This window comes from Electrona antarctica, assembly GCF_951216825.1.
Source record: "Electrona antarctica genome assembly, chromosome: 12".
NCBI classification, from domain to species: Eukaryota; Metazoa; Chordata; class Actinopteri; order Myctophiformes; family Myctophidae; genus Electrona; species Electrona antarctica.
In genome coordinates, this window is record NC_136793.1 from 36,114,464 (window position 1) to 36,131,432 (window position 16,969).

Sequence of the window (16,969 nt, forward strand, 5' to 3'; positions counted from 1 at the left end):
AAGGGCAGGTTTTTTGCCATTATTAATCAAATAGTTTGACTGGACTCTCATATTTATAACATCATTTGTATTTTGTTTATTTACCCCCAATTAAATATTTAGCAATTTTACTGGTGCCTGATAGCTCAGTCAGTTAGTGACCATCTTATTATTACACCATATGAGTCATAAGGACCCAAGTAAAAAAATCTGACACATGTAATGTCTTACGTGTCTTAGATGTATCCCCTATAGGTTTCCCCTGTCTCTCTACACTCTCTACAATCTAAATAAAGCATACAAAATGTCTCCAAAAAACATTGCAGCATTGCAGCATTTTTAAACAATGACTTCCCTACAACAACAGTTATTCGTTTCCGCCACATTGAAGGAAATGGATATCAACATCAGCAAATGCAGCTCCCAATACTTCATTGACTAGCAACATTCAACCCGACAGCATGTTCCTCAGCCAAGATGCCTCTTGGGTTGAAATGTTGCTATATAATTAAAGTATTGACAGCTGCATGTGGATATCTGTTTAATCTATAATCTGTCATATCTATTCCCACAGGACACCATTCCTCTTGTTCACAACAAACAGCATCCACCGGCTGTTATCTGCCATTCCATCTGTGGGTTATTGTGTCTCAGGGGCTCATGAGGCTCACTTGCTGAATTCGTAGAGGAGCTTTTCAAAGATGAGGATGGGTCCTGTAGAGCTGAGGATGATGAGGGGCTGACCGCCGAACACGCAGAACACTGTCCCTGCCAGAGCAGTACCCAGGAAACTCTCCATCACACCCTGAGGGGGGAAGGGGGGAGGCATGAAGAAACATACTGTACATGAACTGTTATGGAAAAGGATTCAGTTGAATGGACAGGCAGACAGACAGACGAACAGACAGACAGATGATGATAGAATGTGAATGCATTAACGGAAGTGCAGTATTGAAGTTGACGATGTGATCAATCACATACCTCACCAGTGTCACCACTTATCTTAAGTGATTCCCGTCTATGTTTGTCTGTGTGTGTGTGTGTGTGTCTATGTGCGTGCGTGCGTGCGTGCATGCGTGCGTGCGTGCGTGCGTGCGTGCGTGCGTGCGTGCGTGCGTGCGTGCGTGCGTGCGTGCGTGCGTGCGTGCGTGCGTGCGTGCGTGCGTGCGTGAGCGAGCGAGTGATGGCTGCCTGATCTTCAAAATGGACCTAACATACAGTAACTGAGTAACATGAACCAAAGTGCAGTGTGCAGGTTCAGGAAGCCAGTTGCAGTTGAAAATTTGCTCCTTGTCTTTTCACCTGATAGTTGTCAGTAGCGTCTCCCAGCAGGCCTCCAAAGGTGATGGCATTGGTGATGCAGCCCAGGTAGATGAATAGAACAGCAGAGATGGACTGGATGTGAAAACCTTCATAGATATCACTGGGAAACCATGGCAGCTTCCTCTTAATGTCCAGCCACAGACCACCACAGAACCTGTTTCTCACGCACGCACGCACGCACGCACACACACACACACACAGACACAGACACAGACACAGACACACACACACACACACACACACACACACACACACACACACACACACACACACACACACACACACACACACACACACAGACAGACAGACAGACAGACAGACAGACAGACAGACAGACAGACAATCTTTCAATCAAAAAGTCACGTTGTTTAACAATGTATGCAGAATCAAAAAATAAACTCCAGCCAACTACGAACTCAAACCAAGGTGAAATAAATGAGCATTGCGCCTGTCACAGACATGCACAGAGCAAGTTCAGCCAGGAAACTCAGTGCAGTTGCTGCCGGCCCTTTAATTAGGCCGCCTCAGCATCATGTTCACATGATTCACTTCATCCAATCACACACTCATCCCATTTTCATACCGGCTATTTAAAGTGGAAGTTTGCACTGCTCAATCTGCTTGCTTACTTGCTGCTGCACACTGATACTGCTGCTCACCCGCCTCCATCCCAGCTACCACCTGTCGTTTTGGATCTGCTGTTAGGTATGGGGGATTCGGAGTCCCTATGGTTGGAACTTACTTGGAACTGATGCGCTTGATCTCAGTACCTAAAAGCAGATCCAATTCATCGCCAAACCATAATAAATATATATTGCTCATTCTTGAGTTGTCCTGACTGAACATTTGAAATGCTCCTTTAATATATTTCCGTTGAGTCTCCCTGCACGGCCAGATAAAGAGAGACAACACATTTGGTGGTGTTCCATTGATTGCACCGTGCCAAAGCAATTAATCAAACACAAATGAAACGGCTTCATACGATTGGCAATTACATTTAAAAAGACTTTCACAGCAAAGATTTACAGGAATCTGCTGGGTGAGTTTAGGAGTTTGGCCAAATGCAGGTTAGGTCAGACCCAAATCTCACCGTTTGGTAAACAAAAATCAAAGTACATTTCCTATTTTGCAAGCTTAACCCATTACAACCAAGAAAGCATCTGCCATTTTAGATTTTAGTGTTGGCCATTCACAAATAAAGCTCACAGCGCTTGTACATCTGCTATTTTTTTATATTTTTGAAATATGTTGAAAGAAAAATGTTGAAAATGTTTGAATCATGAAAAGGTTTGAGAACTACTGATTTGTTGAATCAGCCTCAGGTCCTCTCCACTGCCAAGTACAGATGGCTTCAGAGCTTAAATGTGTTTTTGAGCGTCTACCGTCCAGTGAATGCCAGCTCCTCTCCCAGTTCATGAGGATGAGGCGTCTCATCCTCTCCTTCTCCAGCTCCTCCAGCAGCACCGTTCAGCAGGCCCTGCTCATTTACAGAGAACACAGACTTCCTGTGGAGAGAAATACAGTGTTATACAGTATGAAGAATGCAGTTTAGTCAGAGTTATGACTAAATTAAATATGTAATTTCCCTTTACCAGTAGTACTAGACAGCACAAATATAAACCAAAATTATGAAGTAATTAACACGCTACATATTATGCAGGAGAAAAAGAAGGCTTTCTACCAATGGGTTTGGGGTGAATTACTATATCAGCTGAAGATTTTTCAAACCTTTTGTCAGCCGAGGTGACCTTCTTTGGAGGCTCAATGCGGATTTTGGGATCCCATTCTCCTGGTGGAAGCACGATCACCTCATCCAAAAACTCATCAATTCCTGCGATCAGATCCTCACGATCTCTGGCCTTATATGCTACATCGCTGAAGAGCTGGAGATTGATAGATGTGTGTGTATGCGAGAAAGGGAGAGCAGCCGAGAGAGAATAATTATTGGAGGGTGATGTGTGAGGGGTGTAAGAGAATGTTTGTGTTTGTAAGAGAGCATGCAGCAATAGATGAAATAAATGCATCTCCCTACCTGCACTGTATTGAAACTATATCCGTTACTTGTTCTATGACAGTCGATGGGTTATGTATACTACGTAATACCAGATATGTGTCTACTGTGTACAGTGACTGGGAGTTATGAAAGTTATGGAAGATCTTAAACATACAACATGTAGTAGAATATTATTTGTACGCTGCGGTTCATCCCTCTATGCAACGGTTGTGTGGCAACATTGAGATGTGACCGTTCCCGTTGTGGTTATTACATGCTATATTAAATGTAAAACAATTTATTTTCATTCACAGATACAATTTACAATGCGTAAGCTAAAAACGTAACCGTGGAATATCTATATAATGAAACTATACATACTGTATAAACTATACATACTATACTATATACATATATACTATAAAGTGCTATGACTACATAAAATGCAATTCTAGTGCTGTCTACGTAACATGCTATACGTCTGTATAAAATGCTATCTAAGTCTACATAAAGTGCTTATCTAAGGGGCTAGGGCAAGTTTAAACGCATATAAGAGAGATACCAAATGCCTGCCAGGTGCTCTCAAAGACCTCATGAGTGTTTTCTTTGTGTGATAAATATTGAAGTCTTGACATCGAGGCAGATTCTAAGTGGCTCCTCTGCCAGAGATAAGCAGCAGCAATTGTGACTGTGACAGGAACAAGATGCAGCGAAACAAGATGCAGATGTCATGAATCAGGAACTAGATAATCTGCCAGTTTTGCGGTGATATGTGTCTAGAAGCCCCGTAGGGCTTATTATCTCACTTTCACACAAGAGGAGCTGTGTGGAATTCTCTCCCCTATGACAAGATCTTACCCCGGGCGGATCCCTAATATTCTTCCATCTTAAACTTTGTTGTATAGCCTACGTCAAATCACCTACCTAAAAATCAGAGCGTTCATCGATATTATGACATGCACAGAATAGGGTCATACGGCTAAGCCCTGAGCCCTATGTGGCATGATGGCCGATTGATTGATTGATTGATTGATTGATTGATTGATTGATTGATCTTTTTTTTTAAAGATGAAAGAAGAAGAAAAGAAGAATAAGAAAAAGAAGATATAAGGATGGGCACTTACATCATCAACCATCAGGGTTGCGATGGCTCGTCCAATCTCATTATAGGACTTAGCTTTTCCCTGGGGGCCCAGTAGGACAAACAGGAACCTGACACATTAGAGAAGAAAACAAAGGTCAAGTACGTGTGTCTGTGAAAATGACCTGATTAGACAGATAATAGTCAGGGCAGTACTAGGCCATACCTTGTGGGCACAGCGACCTCAGTCAGGCCTCCTAGCGTAGTGGCTTGAGCGAGGCGCACAAATGCTACAAAGGGCTTGTCCAGGAAGTCCACTTCGCCCACCATCACATTTGAGGCCTCGGCATCTCTGGGTATCTTTTTCATGAACTTGTTCTTAAGCTGCAACGAGAGAGCGTAAGGACACAATGTGATGTCATTGTGTCATGTTCAAATGCATCTCACCTTTCTCCCAGACTTAAGTAAATGATCATGGCAATTGGTGAGTTAGCTAAAATATGATTGAACAATGTCTACGGCTGTCCTGGCTTATGGTCTGTGAGAACTGAGAATCCAAATAAAAAAATCCTCAGTTTCTTGGTGCTGAGCCAAACTGCCAAAACAGAATCATGAAAAATAAGTTGGGGGCTCGCAACTCACATTGCTCCAATTTTATTCACAGCTGTGACGGCCCCCTGGGCCTTTAAATCATGGGCTCTGTTCATTCTGCTGTGTAGAGGTGCTGCCACACTTAATAAAGAGCTGCGGACGTTCTCGGCTGTCCGCAGCTTCTTTTCCGGGTTTTTAGACAGCTGGTAACCGTAATTCTCAAGCCTTGAAAACCATCTGGTCTGTGTGAATAGCATTACATTCTCCATCACCAACATATATGGGCAAGTTCTGCTGTATAGTAAGCCAGCATATAGTTCCCAGACCATCAAAATGTAAACAGTCAAAGCAAGGTGTAAAGGTGTAACTAAACAGCCCATGCTAAGCCCATGTTTATAGAACACAAGCAAAAAATGCGGCAGCTTTGTGAAGTATGTCATGAAGCAACGCATTGATCACCGTGTTCAGGTTTCAATACCCAGCATTAACCTGGTTATTGCATGGGTGAAATAGTCTCTCTCCCCCTTCCTCTCCATTCCCCTATCCCTCTCTCCCTCTCTTGATGATCAAGCTCTCCCCCTCCCTCCCCTTCTCACTACCGCCCCTCTCCCCCCAACTATCCTGACCTGTGTGTGACACAAGGATGTGCTGTAAATTGGACAGCGGTACAATATCGCTCAATATCAATGAACGTTCAGTGTCGATATCCACAGCCTGTGGACTTCCATTCATATTGATCCAGACAAAGTGTCATGTACAGGAAGTGGAACCCCACAAAGATTAACACAAAATCCTTAACCCATCCCTGAGAGTGTGCAAATGTGAAAACTAAATGGATTAACGAACACTGAGGATTTTACTTTTCAAAGCAGACAGGTAACACAGAAAGACACAACAAATAGTCAAGACATCCTGTGCAATCACACACATCATGCATGCAGCCACGCAGGCACGAACACATGAATGTATGCGTGCACACACACACACACACATGCATGTGAAGACAAATGCAAAACAAACTAATCCACATGGTTCCACTTTATAAAATTGCACATTCATAAACACAAACAAATGGCACACAAAGAAAAGCAAACACATTTTAAAGCCATGTGCAGGCCAGAAGCGAACAACAGTGAAAGAATAGAGTCTGCACATTGGAATATGCAAAAGATAATGCCTTATTATGCCACAACAGTGATAATAAATCATTTTGAGCATATTCCAGTGTGCAGACTCTATTCTTTTACACACAGAAAGGCACACGTACAGCATAAAGTATACACATGCACATACATACACAGACAAAATGAATCATACACACACACACACTTCAAAATAATTACCTGCCAATAAGTGACCTTGAGAAGGCATGTAAACTACATCCTTACAATCCCCAGCCTCTGAACCAATCACAGGTATTTTCTAGGGATGCTTGTTCTGGCAGACAATACCTTTCACTTAATTGAACCATTTACACAGCGTCCTCCAAATCAAATCCCCATTCACGGTAAACCAGTTTATTTTTGCACGCTGCCACTCACAATTATTCTGGCAATAAAGTTAAGATTGACATGTTCAACACAAACCCGATCTGTTTCCATCACTGTCTGTAACCTTTTCTACAATGAGATATTGATGAGTGCTGGGGGAAAAAAAGATAGCTTCTCGCTGCTTCATTAGCAAATACAATACAGCACAGTCCCTTAGTGAGAGGTTATCTTGCCAATAACACAAGGCGACAAATGGAAAACAAGGGCAAGGGCTTTAACCTCCCGGGAGACATGAATATGAATACAGATAGCCTAAAGACAAAGAAAGTTTGTTCCATAGAATTGTTGCAAATACTGGGGACAATTTAATCAAACTAAACAAAACGTAATCAAATCCACATTAGATAATGGTTATCTCTTTCTATAAATGCATGATTTTCTAATGTTTTTAGAAAAGGTGGCACAAATTTTGGTTAATCCTTGATTGAGCTTGTCCAATATGTGAGGCCACTGGGTTGGGTTGGCCAATCAGCAAAGCCCGGGACAGACATACAAGTAAGGTGGTCGTGTATGCTTTTTTATGCGTATGCGTGGTTATAATTGGCTGTTTCAATGTTGGGTGGGTAAAAGGTAATGTATGTATGTATACTGTACAGTATGTCGGTAAGAATGGTGGTCCCTTATTGGCTGTTGACGGTGACGTATCTAAGGTACGCTTCAAGGTGGGTATATATATTTTATAGAGGGGCTGATCATAAGTTCGTAGAGGTCAGCAGTACTTGCGTACTTTCTAGATTTTTCTACTTTCTAGTTTGATGTTGCACTGCTTGGTATCTCAGCTCAGGTCCTGCGGGGAAGACCTGGTTGGGGAGGAGACTTTCCATCAAGCATCAACGAATCCTGGAAGAAGTCCTCCCACTACTTAAGAGCTGTCAGCAGCTGTGTTCTTTGGCAGTGTGAAAAGAAAGTGACCCAGATGCACTCCATAACAAGGCACTCACACACAGCGAAACCCTAGAGAGATGCCCCCTCAGCCAGCTGGCCCTGGAACTCTGGGCACAAACACAAACAGAGCCACGAGATAGAAAACCCATTGGACTAAACCAAATTATAAAACAGCAAAAGGAAAACTATCTGACACATTAGAAAGAAGCAACACAAAAGCAGAGTAAACTAGAATGCTATCTGGCCCTAAACAGAGAATACACCGTGGCAGAATACCTGAGCACCGTGACCGACCCAAATATCCCATATCTGCTGGGCGAAGTACGACAATGTGCAAACACAGCAGCAAGATTTGTGAGTTGCTGTGATAGGAGAAGGATATCAAATGGAACACAACCACCCTAATATAAAGACTAATAATTGTGTATATTCCTGCACTATACCTGCATCGAGTGATCTTGGTACATAGAAATTGATCTATTGAAGATTCTGACTTTCAAATGTACATCATTCTTGTTTTGATTGTATTGTTGTATCGTGCTTTCTACTTTGGCAATGTAAACATATGTTTTCTCATGCCAATAAAGCCCTTTGAATTGAATTGAATTGAATTGTGTAATTGTTACATGCTGTCCATGAGTTGTAGCCTACATTGGGTGCTAAATGTTTAGTCACCCCTCTGTTTTGATACCCCGCTAAACAATGATATTGACTGTGTAAATCTTGAGTCTTAGAGCAGGCTTGGGCTTCTGTTTATTTGATTCATCTTGACTGATTCCAGCCACCAGCGCCAGCTTTGTGTAAGCGAAACCTTTTTGATATTAATTCGATCAGAGTAGTTAGATTAGGTTCGATTTCTGTACGTTTGATTTGATGTAGGTTAGGATACCGTATAGTTAGTTAGATTGTTTTGTTTATTTATTGCTTTGCGCCTGGGGTTCTGTTTGTAAAAAATCAATTCCATTTCAAGTAAATCTGTATTGAAAGCCTTTTGTAAAACTACTTTCCAAACTAAAATAAAGCAGAAAAAAGGTCAATAATAACATTGCACTTGCCAACTATACAGTATGTTTCAATTCTTTCCTTCCCCTGGGCGTTGATTTAAAGCATGCTATTCTGAACAGACAGGCCATAACTTCTTGCACTTACCAAGTAATGGACCAAACATCCCATTTATGTTATGGTCCTGTCTAGGGGATTCAGGGGAATGAAAGAATCGTGATAGCTCTTAAGTAGTGGGAGGCCTTCTTCCAGGATTTGTTGATGCTTAAAGGTAGGGTAAGTGATATATTTTGGTTAAAACAAAAAGTTTTTAGTTAAAAGGTTAAATCACTATATTTTGATAGTAATCATTGCTATAGAGTTCAATAACAGGGGTGTTCCTGTCTCTCCAGCTCTTTAATAAACAGAAAATACATTTTCAGGTAGGTGATAAAAGTTCAGCTATTCAGGAGAGAGTATAGCCATTTATTAGCTTAATTCTTATACTGTTCCAGTTCCAATTTTGACTGCTCAAAATTGGAACTGGCATTTATTTATGTCATCACTTCAATTCCATGTGTCTAATCTGTATCCTGACTGCGTTCTCTATCCTGATTGGAGAGACATGGAGACTCCTGTTACTGAACAAACACTCTACACAGCAATGTGTAGCCCAGTATCACAATATTGAGCTTTTTAACACTTATTTTAAGAAAAACACTTACCCTACCTTTAATGGAAAGTCTCCTCCCATGCAGGGCTATATACCAAGCAATGCAACATTAAATAATAAAATAAATAGAACCCTTTTCATTAACACATATGTAACAGTTATTATTATTAATATTAGTATTAATAATAATAATGATAATATGAATGTGTGTGGAGAAGTATGGTTGTTATAGAAGCAAGTATAGATACTGAAGGAATAGTGTACTACATGCACTACACTATTTAATGATGTCAGTCACCTGGTCAGGGCCGGGAGTATCAGCAATGTCATTCATACTTCTACTATTGCCATGACCTGGAACGAAATAGAACACAGAAATACTTGAATTTGCATCGCATTTACATAATCACAGCTTCAAAATGATATAACTGCTGTTCCATATCCACAAAAGGGGGACGGTCAGACAAACTGACAGACACTCACGCAGGCGACCGTAGCTAGCAGACTGCTGCTGTTTCATGCGGAGGTCTTCAGTGGAGCGGTTGAAGTTGGCCCCTGCTCCACCTCGGGACGGTGCAGGACTTCGTGCTGATGGGGGCAGAGAAACGCAGTGTTGAGCTGCATTCATGTCACATGGGAATTGCAGCATATATGACATTACTCAGAGCGACAGGGCAGAGATGGAGTTTTTGCTTTACTTTTTCTTCTGAGATCAGAAATCAGAAATCCACCGCATTATGCAAGTAGTTTTAACAACCTGAAGTTTGGCATCAATGGTATTTAACTGACAACAGAGAGCTTCAATGGCCATCTGTGCGGTCAAATCACACCTGTGTGAAGTGAGGGGCACTCTTATCATGGTACATCATCCATTCATTGTCAATGGGAATTTAATCTTTGTGTAGGACAAGAATAGCTGATTTGCTCGTCTACATAATTATGACATAAATTCTCCATTATTGTCAATGGGAATTGAGTCTTTGTGTAGGACAAAAATATCCGATTTGCTCAGACACATATGACGTAAATTCTTCATTCATTGTCAATGGCATTTAATGTTTGTGTTTTGACAAAGATCCACACTATAGCTGAATATACAGTAGGAAGGGCTAGCACTCTCAAAAAAAAGAAGCCTAAAGTATTGTTTTGGGGTTTCAAGCCACATGGATTAGCGATGTAGTGACTAATTTCACTGCCATGGGACTACACGGCTAGTCTTGAATTAAGGAAACACGGAAAACAGCCATATTTGATCTATAAGGCCGAACAACGTTGGACATTGTCACGATATGAAATGTTGAAGTTATGTGACCAGAACTGAATGTGGCACATGGCCTGTTATTTCCGGCCATAAAAGCATTAAAAGAACAATTGTTGAAATGGATTGATTGATTGATTGATTGATTGCTTGATTGATTGAAATGTAAACAACATGAGGTACAGTCAGACATTTAGGCTAAAAGGATAACTATGTTTCTATTGGGGTCCTAGTCCGATAATTCTGTCCCCAGAACCAAAAGATAAATCTTATGTGTCCCCGGGACTCAAGCGTACAAATATATATATGAATCAACCTTTTTGGAGATCCATGCCCCACCCGGCTATATGCAATAGCCGTTGTACCCATGTCAGAGTACCTGTTCCATCCATCTGTCTGTGTCCCTTTTATGCCCATATATGGAGATTTCTGTATCTGTCTCTCTGTGTCCCTTTATTCCTATGGAGGTCTGTGTCAGGCATGTCCAAATATGAAGTGTTGTGATGTCAGAACAGGCCAGCTCCATATATGGAGATATAGGGGTGATCAGGTCCAGAACCCGAGCAGAGGCTTTTGTGCTGGTTCTGGACAACCGGCTCTCCGACGGACTCGACACCGGGCACTGCACTCTGTGGTGGTGTGGAACGCGCGTGTCAAATTTGAAGTCGGTCTGGTGAACGGTTCTTGAGTTACGTGGATTACAGATTACAGACATAGAGAGTCGTGGCGCATTTATAGATACTAAAGAGGTGCCCGTTGGGCACTGGCCTACTTGGAACGATGCAAGTTGGAAATGCATACCCCACCCAGTTATTATGTATGTGTCCCTTTTATTCCAATATATGGAGTTCTTTGTCTCGACACCTTTGTCTTTGCACTCCCTGTGTTGGTGTGGAACGTGTGTGTTGAATTTGAAGTCTGTGGGGCGAGTTTCAGAGCGAGTCAGTCTGGATCCCATGCAGGCTAATAGTGTCCAACTATTGTGGGAGTCCAAAGTCTTAATTCATACCAAACATGGGGGTTCTTGAAATTACCGGTAACATTTTTGAGTATCACTGAACTAAAACACAAACATTTTAAAAACATGTTACATAGTCAAAGTTTATTGTTCAAGTTTGAAACTCACTGGGGGTGGATTTCCCACCCTTGTTGCTTGATTTCCCAGACTTCTTGGTCTGGTGTCTGTGTTTCCGTAGCAGCACAAAGCTGATCTGCTCTCTCAGGTCTGGAGATATCAAGCCCTCCCCAATCTGCCGCTCGATGATCTCATCTGGAAAATACAAAATTGTATTGATTGTTCTGTGATTGACTGTCAAAAGGACAAACAAAAAAAAGCGTGGGAGCTTATTACCATTGTAGTGTAGAGTGTTTTTTCTTACAGTACAATAGCAACGAATAACAAGCCTAACCTCCTGTAATTAGATTTTGTTTGATTTTGTTGTCACAAAGGCTTTGTGTTTTGAAATCATTGGATTATCATTGCTCCCTGAAGTCTGAATCTGGTGATGCAAATTAACCCAGACACTGTCAAAGAGCAACTTGAAACCAACTTCCATCTAAATACCCTTTCTTAAAACATTGGAAAGGTAGTGGTTCATGAATCTTCAAACTGTAGCTCTACAAATCAAGAAAACGCAATGACGTCCATGAGTTGCATTGCCTGCAGTGACTCTATAGAGCAGCCATACAATTGAGTTTGTATCACAAAAGTCAAACTTTACTTTACAGAGACCATGTAATAAAAGACGTGACCAACCAAGAAAGTTTGCTGAGTGAGCCATCTCATCTGGGATGTCCTGGTGGCCTATAGCCACATACCATGATGTACCATATGCCCATTACAGGATGTCCTGGTGGCCTATAGCCACATACCATGATGTACCATATGCCCATTACAGGATGTCCTGGTGGCCTATAGCCACATACCATGATGTACCATATGCCCATTACAGGATGTCCTGGTGGCCTATAGCCACATACCATGATGTACCATATGCCCATTACAGGCAGTCACAGGCCTAGTTCATAGTATATTCTATATATTGAATCTTACTCCCTAGTTTTACATGTACAGAAAGACTCTCAGGAAAGGACCATCAGCTATCTGAATTTAATTTATATGTATGTCATGGCTTGGAACCAGGTTAATGACATGTCATTCGCTCTTTCCTATAATATCCTAAGCACTGCTCGAATTCAATGAAAATGTCTTCAAATGGCCTTATAAATAAAGCCATAAAGACAGTAGTATGAGCATATATTACTTCTTCAATAAGATCACATTAAACTGAATGGTGGCTCACCAACGATCTGAGGTAGTGAGTATCCGTCCAGGTCCAGCAGCACTGTGCCTGTCTGGAGACATGTCCTGAGTTCGAACAGACTGTGCAGGGATAGAGTGGACACGTGGGGCTTGCTCCATCTTTCTCCCCCAGTCTCTACCTTCTCCTCAAACTTCACCCACCTGAAGCAAAGAATTCGTCATGACGTCAGTTCCAGAGCAATTTGTGATGTCTAACCTAGCAGGCTTTTCTGGAAAAAAATTCAAAGGTGCATGGTGTTTGTGCGTGCGTGGGTGTGTGCGTGCGTGCGCCACACACTGTATGATAACAGAGACAAAGGACCTTGTGCACCATTAGACCATGGTGGTCAATGAAGCTCTAAATGGCAGAATAATTACCCTTGATGAAAACACATTGAAGAACAACGCAACACACACACACCACACACACACACACACACACACACACACACACACACACACACACACACACACACACACACACACACACACACACACACACTAGTGAGGGCCATATGTAGCCACAAGTATAGTAGAATTGTCACCTGGCCGACTCCTTCCACTCCAGCTCATCTCCTTCGCGCTGCAGAGTGTCCATCTCTGTGAAGAGTGTTGGGTTGGGCAGGTCATCATCCTCGCCCAGGATGTAACGAAGCCGCTCCGCAGCTGGAGAGACTACAACACAAATGTGTAACATTATTTGCAACTTTGATATGTCTTCAGCCAAGCCACCAGGGAAAGCATTGTATATAGAAAGTGTACTGTGTATGTGATGATGTTCTGGAAGTTCAAACTTAACTAATTAATCTGGAACACACACGTGCATGTGAGCAAGATCAGCTTTTTTCATTATTTTCTTTCTTTCTTTTTTCTTCACGGAAATAAAAAGTAATAGTTTTTGACATACAGTACAAGGTTTCCACAGACAGCGACAAAATAACAGTAGATTGCTTTTTTTGTGTGTCCAAGTAAGGTCATTACACCTTAATACCAGAAAATTGCCTTAACCTAAATCCAAATTTAATTATACTTTAATTATAACTATACTGTATACTGATGTCTTCTGTGTATGATAGTTCTCTACAAAATGTTGAAATAATGACGTCATGACGTACTGTACATTCCATACGCTCAAAATCGCTCAAAAGGTATAAAAGTTTCCCTTTAATACCTTAAGTACCTGCAGTGGACTAGCAATCTTTATCTTAATGACTAACATTGTAAATGCTTTCACGCATCCTCATGGCAACCAGTGCCAACTCAAATGTGCCACTTTAACGAGGATATAATCTCTCAAGAACAGATTCTGAGCTGCGCTATTGAATCTGTCGGCAGGGGCATTCAGAACGTGTAGCGTTAGTGGACTGAAAACATAAGCGCTCCATGAGTAGAGGAGGGCTGAGGGTGGACCAAACGGGCCAACATCCTTTATGTTGTTTATCTCTAAGCCAAAGTGAAAGCGATCAGTGGATGAACATCACTCTCTCCAAATTAAACAATGACAAAAGTGAGATAACTTTCAACAAATGTGATATTTTGTTGTTGTATATGGTATAGGGTTGAACACTGTCAGGAATCTTTCCTAGCTAGTCTAATATGGTAACACTTTATATTAAGGTCGCCTTTATAATGCTTTATTAGCATTATAATGTGCTTATAAGGCATTATAACACTCGTTATAAATGTTTGTAATCATGTATAACAACTTATAACCACGTTTATAACAGACCTTAATATAAAGTGTTACCGATATGATGGCCATTTCTATTCTACAACTAGTAAATTGGGCGATTAGCCGATTACCATGCTCCCTTTATTTGCCAAAAAGTAAATTAGTGATATATAATGATTCAGAATGGTAGAGATAAACCTTTCCCAAAGATAATAAAGGTAGAGCACAATTGATTTCAACATCCTCTTATACATTAAAGTTTTGAATGGTCTAGAAGTTGCATCCAGCATTGGATCATTCCTGTTATGATTGGTTCATAAAGATCTTACAGTATAGACCAAAATGTTCTGATTTCCGATTAAAACTTTTTAACTGCAATTGAAGACAGGATTTCTTTCCCAGTGTCTAACTGTGTATAATGTATGATTTCCCTGAATATTTAAGAGTGCTGCCTTTACATACCCTACGGTACAGTGTTATGAAAAAGTCTATATCTAACTAAAAACTTCAACTTAACCTTTGGTTATCAGAACTTAAATAATTCCTCTACTTTCTATTTACTTAATTGACCTCTTCTTCTTCTTTTCCTTTCGGCTTTTCCCTTCAGGGGTCGCCACAGCGAATCATCTGCCTCCTCTTCTCTCACACCAACTAACTAATAAGCCAACTAAGTGGAAAAAGCGGCATTCCAAAATAAAAGATGCAAGACTGGCTCAGATGCAATTCCTCATGTTTATTTGAGAACGCTGACGCGTTTCGGCAGTAGCCTTCTTCAGAGCATTGATAGAGCATGTATCAATACATTTCCATCTCTATCTCTATATTTACTTAATTGACCATTTACCCTCATTTGTTGACTAGGGTTCATGCCATTTAAATAAATCTTGGACTTTGTAAGTCACTATGTCTGTCTGCTATAATATTGCTATATAAAAGTGCAGTGATAAATAAAAACATTGAACATAGAAGGGCGATTGTTCTAGAGCCGAAGGACCCCGACAGTAAACACAACCTTTGTTACCTTGTCACCTTTTGTCTGCAGACTCAGGAAATAAATCAATAATCAATGAAACGTCTAAATTGAAAATTGGATTCAACTCTACAATACTGTATGAACATGAAGCTGTAGGAAACAGCTTTCCTATACAATATTTTGTCCACTGATTTATAGGAACATTCTTAGCCCTGGGGCTATGCTGAGAGGTCTGTGGTCACTGACACATGGAATAATTCTGCCTGTCACAAAGTAATTTGTGACAAAGCTACATAAGTGAGGTTATAACCTACTGTATTTCTGGACCAGTCAATAAATAGAATCACACAATGCAATTACTAACATCGGATGGCAGTGTGGCTTAGTGGTTTGAGGAACATTGTTAATATGATTTGGATGGTGAAACACTAATTCAGTAAATATGAGGTACAGCTGAGAGCTGTAAGCAGTACAGTGGTGTCTAATCACAGAAATGTCCTCAAGGATATTATTTATTCATTAGGATGTATTTCCTGATGTATTTCCTGAACTGATCATGTTGTTACTGCCAGGGTCCGTGGGCTCTGGAACAGCCTCATGGCTTCATAACATTTTACATAATTTAAATTTCATGATTAATGTTTTTATTTCACACTGCACTGTTTTATGTAAATGCTTTAACTCTTGTTTTCAGAAGTGCTTTGTGAATATTATTATTATTGCATAACATACAATACCAATGCATGACAGTATGCCGGTATTCCAAAAGACTGGTATATACTGCAAAAGTGCTTCATTAGTATAGGCATAGACATCAATAAAACACAGTTACCCATCCCATACTGTAGATTATAGAAAGAATTGGCATGATCGGAACGTGTCTTTGATCGATCAGAATGCCTGACTGAAACCGCTCACTGCATAATATAGAAATGATTGATCTATTTCTGCTGCTCTATAATCAGTACTGCCACAAAGGAACCTGCAGGTTGTATTATATAGAAATTTCACGAAATACCTTTCGTTTATGGGTAGGTTTCCTTCAAAACCTAGCTGCAGAACATTATTTTATGTACTCCCAGGACAGAAAATTCTAGAATTTTCGCTGTCCTGGGCTCTAAGGGTGACGTAGGAAGCCACGCCTATCCCGTATAGATACCTGCGTGGCTACGTCAGCCCTCATTCAACTTTTCTTCTGCTAAGCTGCGAGAACGAACTTTAACATTCCAGTGTGTGCAGGGTAATATATCTCGCAAACTCGGCCGAGAGATTAATTCTTTAGGACCGTGAGATCTCTGGCACACTCTCGAAGCAAACAGAAGGATACTTCTCGAGAAAAAAAGCCGAACTTCGACACAAGTGAGTTCTAGGCAACTTGTTGCTACGCTAGCTTGTCGAAAAAAACAGCTCGCGCCTCTTTTTCTCTCTCGCTAAAGCTAGCGTTTGTTAGCTTAAAGCTATCGATAGTTAGCTTAGCGCTACTAGGCAGATACGCCTGTGGTCTACTATTACACGCCACGAGGAAGATAAACCTGTGGCTGTTAAGCACTCGGACTCCTCTCTCTACAAGCAACCATGTCGCTGACGAGGGAGACCCAGCCCGGGGAAAGACGCCATCGAGGACAGCCGGTGCCCGCCGACTGTCAAGAAGGCCCCAAACAAAAGACGTGCTCCACCTGGGGATGCGGGAACACGATGTCGGGCAAAG

At 41.2% G+C, this 16,969-nt stretch overlaps 1 protein-coding gene across 1 annotated transcript in view; it reads right to left on the reverse strand.

The window, feature by feature from the left end:
* The window catches only part of slc4a5a (solute carrier family 4 member 5a), a 29,069-nt gene extending 15,840 nt beyond the window's left edge, over positions 1-13,229 (reverse strand). Inside the window, exons 1-11 of the mRNA XM_079516461.1 lie at positions 13,162-13,229; positions 12,618-12,778; positions 11,441-11,584; positions 9,540-9,644; positions 9,355-9,410; positions 4,603-4,760; positions 4,420-4,507; positions 3,031-3,185; positions 2,685-2,807; positions 1,282-1,456; positions 651-784 (exon numbers count right to left, since the gene is read on the reverse strand). Coding sequence (XP_079372587.1) covers positions 651-784; positions 1,282-1,456; positions 2,685-2,807; positions 3,031-3,185; positions 4,420-4,507; positions 4,603-4,760; positions 9,355-9,410; positions 9,540-9,644; positions 11,441-11,584; positions 12,618-12,778; positions 13,162-13,214 — 1,352 coding nt within the window. The 5' untranslated portion in view covers positions 13,215-13,229. The remainder of the gene's footprint in view (positions 1-650; positions 785-1,281; positions 1,457-2,684; positions 2,808-3,030; positions 3,186-4,419; positions 4,508-4,602; positions 4,761-9,354; positions 9,411-9,539; positions 9,645-11,440; positions 11,585-12,617; positions 12,779-13,161) is intronic.
* Positions 13,230-16,969: the final 3,740 nt, after the last annotated feature.